General features: G+C 39.0%; 2 protein-coding genes across 2 annotated transcripts; one reads left to right on the forward strand and one right to left on the reverse strand.

The window, feature by feature from the left end:
* Positions 1-694: 694 nt before the first annotated feature.
* On the reverse strand, positions 695-6,112 carry LOC131448688 (glucose-induced degradation protein 4 homolog). The gene is made up of 6 exons (XM_058621346.1): positions 5,725-6,112; positions 4,513-4,572; positions 3,219-3,326; positions 3,027-3,128; positions 2,794-2,924; positions 695-2,112 (listed from the first exon to the last, which is right to left on the reverse strand). The coding sequence occupies exons 1-6, from the start codon at positions 5,914-5,916 to the stop codon at positions 2,049-2,051; spliced, it is 657 nt and encodes a 218-aa protein (XP_058477329.1). The 5' UTR covers positions 5,917-6,112; the 3' UTR covers positions 695-2,048.
* Positions 6,113-6,290: 178 nt separating this feature from the next.
* atpaf2 (ATP synthase mitochondrial F1 complex assembly factor 2) lies at positions 6,291-10,487 on the forward strand. Its single transcript, XM_058621151.1, has 8 exons — positions 6,291-6,670; positions 6,769-6,813; positions 7,692-7,840; positions 7,995-8,092; positions 8,416-8,496; positions 8,585-8,697; positions 8,850-8,965; positions 9,753-10,487. Exons 1-8 carry the CDS (start codon positions 6,553-6,555, stop codon positions 9,888-9,890), a joined length of 858 nt encoding a protein of 285 aa, XP_058477134.1. The 5' UTR covers positions 6,291-6,552; the 3' UTR covers positions 9,891-10,487.
* The last annotated feature ends 198 nt before the right edge of the window (positions 10,488-10,685 follow it).

Consider the following 10,685-nt stretch of genomic DNA (forward strand, 5'->3'; position numbering starts at 1 on the left):
TAGTGCATAAATCTGAACTGAAATGTTTTTGCAAATGAGTTTTATAATATAAATCCTCTGGTGTTCTGAGATGTTGGTGCACGTTCCTCTGGTGCCATCGTGAGGTTTTAAATTAAACTAATTTAAAAAATAACAACACACTAACCCTAAACACACTCACACCCCCTTCTGGACAAACTGAGACAAACCTCAATAACTCAATCAATAAATAAAATAAAATAAATAGGCATGGGTCATTGAAAGAGCGATTTAAGCACTTTTAATGACCCATGTCTATTTAGGGCAATTTTTAAAAACTTTCAAGCACCTTGAAATTAGTTTTACAAGGACCTGTGGGAACTTTACACAGAATTCAAACACTTTCAATGACCCATGTCTATTTGGGGCAATTTCAAAAATTTTCAAGGGCCTATGGGAACCTCGTACAAAATTCAAGCACCTTCAATGACCTATGTCTGTTTGGGGTGATTTTCAAAAACGTTCAAGGGCCTTGAAATTCATTTTTCAAGGATTCAAATGACCTGTGGGAAGCTTACACAAAATCCAAACACTTTCAATGATCAATGTCTATTTATGGCAATTTTCAAAGGGCCTTGAAATGATCTTTTCAGGATTTCAAGGACCTGTGTGACCCCTGGTATGTGTGTGGTAAAGGTCACGTGTCAGTCACACATTAAAGACACAGAGAAACGAGTGTTTTTGATTGGACTTTTTTCTTTTTTGTCCCCGAACAGCATCTTTACAGTCACACCATCAACCAATCATTAAAATCCAGGCTTATTCTCAAACAAACAAACACACTGAGTCTGATCTATAATTATATCATTATCATACAACTCTGATGATCATGTTGAAAAAGATGGCACTGTCACATGGAGAAGGGAAAACATGATTCAAGAGGAGAGGAGTGTTGTTTTCTTCTTTTCTTTCCTCAATAGGCAATTTTAACAAAAATACCCCTTTACTTTCATATATATATATGTATATATGTGCTTCTTTTCACAATAGAATAAAAATGTTTGTCTCTGAAAACTGAAGGTTTTTAAAGTTTGGAGAGGTTGCATAGTCGAGGAGATGTAGATGTGGAGGGGGTTTCATTTAAAAACGACACAGTAGGAGGTAAAGCGTGAAAATCCTTTTTTTTTTTTTTAACACTTTTATGTGATTGTTTTGGCTCCAAAACCAGACAAAAAAAAGCTTGCTCTGCCGCCCGGAAAACCTTGTGCACTGGGGCCAGTAGTGAGTGTAAAACAATCCAGACTGCAAGCATCGATAACATCTTTTAAAAGTCCATCTTTGTGCAAATGTGATCAAACGGGTCAAGCTCCACAGCAATCACATGTTTACGTAGTAATGATAATAATAATAATAATAATAATAATGATAATCTCCAGAGCAAGCTTTATGAACACAAGGGGAGTAAAAAGTTTGTTTTGTGTCTGCCACTCTGCGTCCATCGAACAAAGAACCAGCTTAGCTTTTTCTCTTGTTTTTAATAAAAATACTGTTATTCTAGCTTATTCTGGGCCGATTTGAGTTCCAATCCGAGACGGTGTTCACAAAAGCAGACTCCTCAGAGGAGTCCTTGTCAAACACGTCGCACGGCTCCGTCCTCGTTGGCTGGGCTCGGTTATAAAGTGTCTCTGAGCAAAGCGTCTCTTTAAAAACCAGGAGTTTAAAACAAAACAACAACAACAAAATAAAAGAATCAGGTTCACGGTGAGTGTGACCCAGAATCTGACCCTTCAAACTCCAGCCAGGGAGCAGAACCCGACCTCTTTTTTTTTTTCCCTTTCTTTCTTCCCGTCTCGTCCACTCATCGTACATTCACTCGTCCACGGTTCCGCTCAAAAACCACAGAGGCCACGCGACGACTTTGCCTCTCAGGCTCATGCTGAAGTTCTTCTTCTCCTTGTTTTTCCTCCTCGGCAGCGTCCGCAGAACTCACAAGTCTCAGAAGTCCAGAAGTCTTTGTCCGTCCAAAAAAGAATGAAAAGAAAAAACGAAAAAGGAAGGAAGAAAAGAGGATTCCTTGGTTCTGACCGGGGTCACCGGAACTCGTAGATGGCTGCGCTGTGTTCAGGGACATGGGTGAGGTTTAGAGACTGATACCTGCAGAGAAAACACATTATAAGAGATATACGAAGATTTTTAAATCAATTTATTTATCAATTACTAAATTAATCCCCAACTATCACACAAATATTTTGGAAACAAAATATACAAAAAATAAAACAGAATTCTGAGATTAAAGTAAGAAAGAAATTGAAATTAAAATCAGAACTATGAGATTAAAGTTTAAAGTCAGAGAGACCTCTTAAAGTCTGATTTAAATCGGGAGTCTTAGATTAAAGTCGGAACGAACACTGAGATTAAAGTCAATACCCTCGAGATTAAAGTCAGAATTTGAGATTTAAGTCAAAACTCTGAGATTAAAGTCAGATTTAAATCGGGAGTCTTAGATTAAAGTCGGAACTCTGAGATTAAAGTCAGAACAAACACTGAGATTAAAGTCAATAGATTAAAGTCAGAATTTGAGATTTAAGTCAGAACTCTGAGATTAAAGTCTGAATAGATTTGAGTCTCTCAGCTGTTTATCTTTTCTGAGATTAAAGTCAGGGTTATGATTAAAAAACGTTATGTAGGTTGAGTTGATTCTCTAAATGGAAATCGTCTGTGCTTCACAATGTGAAAAGACTAACTTAATTTAATTAGGAATATAAACCAGCAACATTTTCCTTTCCTGAACTACAACTGCTTCACTTGACAATAACCAGTGATGCACTGCGTTACCATTCAGAGCTCCGGTGGTAGTAGTAACCCTCGATGGTGGCCGTGGATTTCTGGAAGCAGATGTAGTAGAATCCAGCGAAGGAAGCGCCGCTTATGTCTTTGATTGTGTGGTCGGGAACTAGAAACTGCTCCTGAACGGGACAGACAGGCAGACAGACAGACAGACAGCAGCTGCAGGTCAGAGGTCGCTTTTCAACAGCATGTGGTCAAGCTCTACTTCGGCAGCACCTTACCTTCCACCTCATGAAAATATAGTCTGAATTCTTTAGATCCTCGTAGTCGAAATCGTCCGAGTTGAACGTCTTGGCGTACTGGTAGAAGGCCTGGAACTTGCCCTTCACACAAAAACACACAGAAATAAGATTAAAAAATCACAATAAAGCAAGAAGAAACTTAATGTTTATTAATTACACTTTGAAACGTACCCAGTGTTTACGATCCACGTCTTCATCTGCGTCCCATTTCCGGGTGAGAAAAGGCCGCTTCCGGCTGATGATCTCTCCGGCGAAAAATGTAGTCAGAGTTGGGTATTCCTACAAGAGAGAGAGGATAAACAGCTGAGAAACAAAAAGGAATGTTTTGTTTTGCTCCCTCTGGCACAGAAAACCACTCACACACACACACACACACACATTCCTCTCTGTCACACCCAGTGCTACTGTACCACACTTCACTGCTCAGTGGTTATAAACGGACTAGGAACATGAATTATCAATAAAAAAAAAAGTTTTATTGAAGCTGGGAGTATATTTAAAGCACAGAAACATAGTCAATGTGCTATAAATGTCATATATGCTGCATTCTAATGAAACATCTTTGTTAATAAACACCATCCTTTACTTGTACAATAATATGCCGTATAATGCAGAACAGCTGGGTAAAATGAAATCTCTTTAATAAATCAAACAATCAATATTTGGCATATTAAGTGACATTAATCATGGCAATTGTTTAGTATTGGTAAAAATATAAATGTTTTTGGCCATATTGTCCATAACGTAATTAAACCCTAAAACTATATCTTTAAAGCTTTAAATGTTGCCAAATTGAGGCCTGTGGGCCACATGCAGCCCATGACCAGCTTTATAGTGGCCCAGCCTGTGGTTTCACCAGAAGGAACTGAAGAAATAACTCGAGAAACACTTTCCACTGTCCCTCAAGATGCCTACATCAACTCCTACAGCCGTCTGATAGATCTGATAGCAGCGTCAGTTCTTTGGTATTCTGTTAAAGGCACTTTGAGACGTCTGTGGGTCGTATGTGACATATTTTTGTCTTATTTCAAAGACGAAACAAATGCTAATATTGTGCATCGTTTTGATTATATGCACTTTATGCACCTGATATGACAAAGACACATTTATTTTTTATTTAAAATAGTTACAGCTAATACTGTGTACTTTTTTTACACACTTTGAGGTGTGTGGTGTTATTGCTAATTCTTCTATCATTTAATGCAATTTTTGTACGTTTTAAATCTGTCATGACCTGCTGCAGAAAATGTCCAGCCCAGCTACATTTCTTGGTTTGAAAATGTCTGTTGAATAGTCCTGCTCGACACTATAAACAACAACACAGTGCCCAGGAGGCTCGACTGGAGCTGGACTGTACCAGTGTCTTGAAGACAGACACAGTGAGCAGAGGCCAGAAAAACTGTGAATTATTTATTTATGCGTGTGTGTGTGTGTGCAGTTTAATACAGGGACAGACTTCTCTCACCTCTGTTAGACCTTTTATCTTCAGGTAGCCACACAGGTATGAATCCTCCATGGTGACATGCTGAAGAAAGAAAACACAACAATAAATAAATAAGCAACAGTAAACACTTCACTTTCCCTTTCAAATACTGTCATAGACAGCTGGCATGCAACAAATAACTGCTTTAAATGTTTAATATAAAACCAGAATAAACCCTGAGACGTCAATAGGTCTCCACATGTACACTAGGGCTGAACTATTTAGAATAAATATCGAATTGGGATTATTTTTGACTGAAACTGCGATATGATTCGCAATATGAGAGTAAGTAATTATTCTCATTTTCATTTGGGTAACATATTTAAAATGATTACTGTGTCTGTAATCTGTGAAGTATAACCTGTATAGGCCAGGACAACATTTGACCTAACAGTCATTTTGACACACATTTTGGCACCTCCTGCTTTTTGAAAATTGCCGTAGCATGTATTGCAATTTTAATCAAATTTAATTAGTTTAATTGTTCAGCCCTATTATACACAATCTCAAAATGTACAATAATTGTTAAAGTATTTCTATTCTATTCTATTTACAGATGTTTTTGACCAATGCCAATCTTTTGAAATATATGATGCTAATGTTTTGAATCCATATTTTTGCCTGGTTCTCTTCCATTCATCCATTTCATTTGAGACACTGTAACAGTTTAATAACAAATGAACACAGAGCATTGTTTAATTTATTGAACAATAATTATGCTCATAAACTATAAACTAACATTTATTACACATGACAAGTAATTAAAATAACTAGTTGTCATTTTACTTAAATAAGAGTACTGTATTAAGCTTCTGAAAACTTACATAATTATATAATAATCTGTAATAATTGTCAAAATGGCAAAAAAATCTGAACTTAAGCCTGCTGATATATATGTTGAAAAATGTGAATAAATGTTGCAATACAGCTAAACAAGAAGCATTTTCTCAAAATAATACGTAATAATGTTTTTTGACAATACATAAATAATAAAATAAGTTTTACGGTCTACTGCTGTTGAATTGGGATGCTAATGACAGCGGTAGGCTACATCCATAAGCTAAGCGAGCTGAGCAGCGTCAGGGCCGAGGGGCCCATTGATTTCCAGGCTGTCAGTTCCTCACGGAGCACCGGACACTGTGACAGCTCGGCGGGACAGCGAATAATGTCGAATAAGAAGCTCCGCAGTCTCACCTGCAACACGACCTCCACATCGTATGAGTTCCCTTTGCTCTTCTGGTGCCCGCTGAACCTGGAGCCGCTGTACAGCAGCGACGTGACGACGCCGGGCTGCTGTGTGTTTATCGGCGGCGGCGGGATAAGCGAGGCCGGGGATGCAAAGGCCGCGGCGGGGGACTCGCTGAGGTACACAGCGGGGACAGGCATGGCTCCCGCTTCGCTGGCTGGACACCGACCGCGGTCCCTGGCCGTCGCAGCGATGGACTCTGTCGGCGTCTACGGAGAGGTGGAGGACGAGCGGTGAAGCCCACCGACATTCAAATCCCCACTTTCCCCCTCTGGAGTTGAGTTTGCCAGGCACCAAGCTCCCGAAAAGTAAGTGGACTTGGACGCGCTCACGTAGGAAGTAGCACGCTGCTCTCTCATTGGCCCAAAGAGGTTACGCTCTAAGATCCTTGACGCTGATTGGTTAGAACCACGGAAGACTTTGTGGGAGTGTGTAATTGTAGTTTTTGTCTCGTTTTGTAAGAGTGCGTGGAATTGCTTAAACACTACAACTCCCAGCTATTATCAGTGTGTAGGCTGTCTGTCAAACACAGCACAGAGTGGAAGGTCAGAGAAGCGTGCTTTTTGAACACAGAAACGGGAACGCGCTGTGGTTCATATAGAAGTAGCGACTTTATACAGTTAGCCAGGGAAGTGTTTCATAGGACTGGTGCTTATACGAACAACAGCCACTCGTTTAAAATGTTACATCCACTTCATTAACGAAGTAGAGCTGAAATTGGAGGTAGCCTAGCATCTTGTGAGCTAACACACCATCATCATCCCTCCACTGTCACTATGTTTAGGAGCCTTTTGAGACTTCAAAGTCACTTTGGAAACACACTTTCTCTTAGTAAAGTGTGCACAAGAAGTCAGAAGTTATGGTTTGCTCGGAAATACTCCTCAGCAATAGCAGGTAAGGTTTAAAAACAGCAGGAAAAACAACAGTAGTGTGGTAAAAACACCTGTGTCTGCTACTTAACTCACTGGTGAGGTGTTTTCTTTTGTCTCCAGAGAGAAGGAGGTTTTATCAAGATGTCAGCATATCTCAAGGTGAAGGTATGTATCATGTAGCATGATTTAGTTATTGTTTGGCATCCACAGTGATGCATTACTGCTCACTACTATTACTGGATATAATTGAAATGTAATCATCCATTGGCCCCCCCCAGAGATTCTAGTGGAGAAGAAAGTGGTAGAATATGGTTGTAATGTCTGATTTTGGAAACTCAGAGCACCCGAGTTAGGATGCCAAGATGGCTAATCTGCATATAAACACTGCTACTTTTACTGTTAGTAGCACTTCTGTCATATCTGTTATGGTTATCCCAAGATAGATTTGTGTCCATGTTTATTTTGTTGCTTGAACGCTGTGCACCTCTGAGTTTTCGATGCAGCATATTTACACTCCCTCTGTCTTGCTCAGGGTGCACTTGATCCTATTTTTTCATCTTCTTTGGTTTGTTTTTGGTAGTTGCATTACTGCCTCCTTTAACCTTTGCTTGAATTGTTTTCCTATTTTAACCCTCAATAGGTAGTTAGTTCCTTTATTACTTTTCCTTCCTTCCCTTCTTCCTCTTCTTCAGAGTTTGTGTTCCTCTCAGGTGCTCCAAGGCAGTATATACACTATATGTTGTTGTTTTTAAAGCAGATACTATCTATACTGTTGCATTACTGCCTTCTTTTTAATTCTTCTTTACGGTCAGTCCTTCTTTATATTATATGTAAAATTGTGATAAACTGTTCAGAAGTCACAGAAAGGAGACAACCGGCTGCTGTAAATCTCCAAACATCAACCAAAATTGCAACCCAAGCACCTAATAGTCACAAATTTAAATAATATAATTAAAAAAGTAGTGGTTTAAAAGAGAAGAGTTTTTAAGCACGGGTATATTGACATCATTGCATTGTTTCTTCTCCAAACTTGTGTTGCATAGGTGGTCTATATGAGATAAACCTGGACAGAAGGAAACTGAAAACACCTGGTGGGAAGCTGTTCACTGTGCCAAATGAAGCCCTGGCCATTGCTGTGGCAACCGAGTGGGACGTGCAGAGAGACACACTCAAGTTCTACACCATGCACCTGGTACAGTTTTTGATTGACAGTTTCTTATTATGGGATTTCTGCTGTGTTTCTAGAAACAAAGAGCAAATACTGTTATTGTTAATGTATGTGAAAAATATAGGTTTTGTTACGAGCTGATGAAACTTATATTGTCTGTTATTTGACTGAACTGTAGACGACGCTGTGTAACACCGCGCTGGACAATCCCACCCAGCGTGATAAAGACCAAATGATCACTGCTGCTCTGAAGTTCCTGGAGACTGACACTGTCTGGTACACAACTCATAAATAATTTAAATAAATCACAATTGTTATATCATCAGATTGATCATACTAATAATTTAAAATGTTCAGTATATCCTCATGTGATTAAGGCTCATTTTAGATATAGGAAAAGCTCTGTATAACCATTATTTATGCATCAGATTCAGAAATACTTTAAATGTTTACTTGAAATTGTTTAAAGGTTTATAAACATTGAAAATCACTGCACAATAACATAATAAAAAAAATAGATATAATACAATATTAATGAATAAAGACATTGTTAAGTGTTAGTTATTTACAGTTGTTGACAGTTTTTGTGTTTCTTGTAGTTACAGAGTGGACGAGCCACACGGTTTAGTCGAGCTACAGAAGAACGAGTGGGACCCGGTGCTGCAGTGGATTGAAAACAGGTATTTGTCATTGGCAAAACACACATTAAGGTATTTGCACCATCTTTTTTTCCTACTTATACTTATTTCCCCACGTTTTTTCTTGCAGGTACAATGTAACCATCGGCTCCTCGTCCAGTATTCTGGGACCTGATATCCCGGCGGCCACCAAAGACACGTTCCAGCAGCACCTGAATTCTTACAATTTCTGGTCTCTCACAGGTAACACATTCATGAACTGATCTGAGATAAGAGCCGCGAGTAATACATCTCGATTCCTCTAATGGAATGTCTTTGTGTTGAGCTACATATCTCCGTGCGCACTGTAAACCGCTGCAGGACAGAGGTGCAGTAATGCGGTTTCTCCTGTGCAGGGCTGGAGTATGTGATCACACAGCTGAAGTCTGTTGTGCTGTCGATGGCCATGATTGACAGACATCTGAGCGTGGAAGAGGCCGTGCTGCTCTCCAGACTGGAGGAGGAATATCAGGTGGGAGAGAGTTCACTGAGTCATTTTTTCCCCCAAAAAAAGTCTTACAAACTTGTGACAAAATCTGTCGGTACGGTACAGCCTTCAGGAGCAACTTGGGTTTGAGTATCTTTCCCAAGGCAAAACAAGTTTATTTATATAACAGCATTCATACACAAGGCAATTCAAAGTACTTTGAATAGTACTTTTTAAGACAGTCTCTGAATCAGATAAATAAAATATTAATTATGAGGCAACAGTACATTACATGTCATTTTTTTTTACCTAGTAAATCACCTAGTACAAAACTAGGTGATTGAAAAAAATCACATTCCACGTGTGTGTGTCAGGTAAAACAATGGACAGCAAAAATACCTTTGCAGAATCTTTCATAGTAACTGATATCACAGAATAATTTGACATTTCCACCTAATTATTTACCACAGTTTTTCTACTTTTTATTTTTAAAGATCAGCATTGCTTGTATATGTATTTCTAGCATCACAGTGTCCCGAATCTGTCAGTGCCCGGAAGAAAAAAAACTTTCTAGAGAAACGGCGCCCTCTTCTGTTTTCATTGCTTCCCATGATTATTAACCTTACAGCACACAATGCACAGTGCACTGTAGACGCTCTCTTTGCTTGTGATAATGATTGTACTGTGTGTGTCACCTTCAGGAAAAGAACAAAACAGACCATCTGCTCTTTGTACAGACAATGTTCTTTCTTCTTTGAAACATTGATATGTTTCCACACGTTGTCTGTTTGTCAGCAGGATTACACTAAATATATCAAACTCTCCTTCACAGATTCAGCACTGGGGAAGCGTCGAGTGGGCCCACGACTACGACATGTATGAGTTGCGGGCACGGACCGCCGCCGGAGCTCTGTTTGTTCACCTCTCGTCCGAGAGCTCGACTGTCAAGCGTAAACTTCTGCAGGACTGAGGAAGGACAGGGAACTCACACATACCACGAACATCACTTTATCCACGATTCCCACATCAGTGCAGACAAAAGCTCTACAAATCCTTGTTTCCTCCATTTAGCTGTGACCGCTGCAGTGTTCAGTTCTGTGTGTGACACCACCACACTGACGTTTCCGCTCGGTTCACTTTGGCAGCTGTTGTCTGTGCAGTGGTGGAATATTGACTCAATGTCTTGTACAAAAAACACTGCATGTTGAGAAGTAGTCACTTACATTTGTTAGAATATAATAAATCCAAATAAATATCTGTAACTAATATGGAAGTATTTCCACAGAGGCACGTTATTGGACTCTTTGCTGCTCAGAGGTCATTTTAGTCTCTTCTGTGCTGAAATTAACATTTTTCATTCTCATGTCGCCGCAGATAAATAAATATAACTAGAGAAAACACGTAGTTTTTTTTATTATTGTTTTGGCTGTGGATAGGCTAACATACACAAACACACGCACACACATTATGGAGTTCATGTTTTTCCATGTGATCTCAGCCTGCTGAACCTGTTGTGCTGTTTTACGAGTTTAAACAAAGAGTTTATTTATTACCATTTGCCGTTGTCACCTGAATTTGCCTTTATTTTATAAAGATTTATTTTATTAAGATTTCATTTATTATTGTATTAGTTATTGTTGGGCAATAGTGGATTTTACACATTCCTATTTTATATTTTTGTCTGATATATTTGTCTATTTGGTAAAAAATAATTAATAGACGTTACTCAGCAGTTACTGAGTCCTTGAGTAGTTCTCATTAAATA

Source organism: Solea solea, chromosome 21 (genome assembly GCF_958295425.1).
Source record: "Solea solea chromosome 21, fSolSol10.1, whole genome shotgun sequence".
NCBI lineage: Eukaryota > Metazoa > Chordata > Actinopteri > Pleuronectiformes > Soleidae > Solea > Solea solea.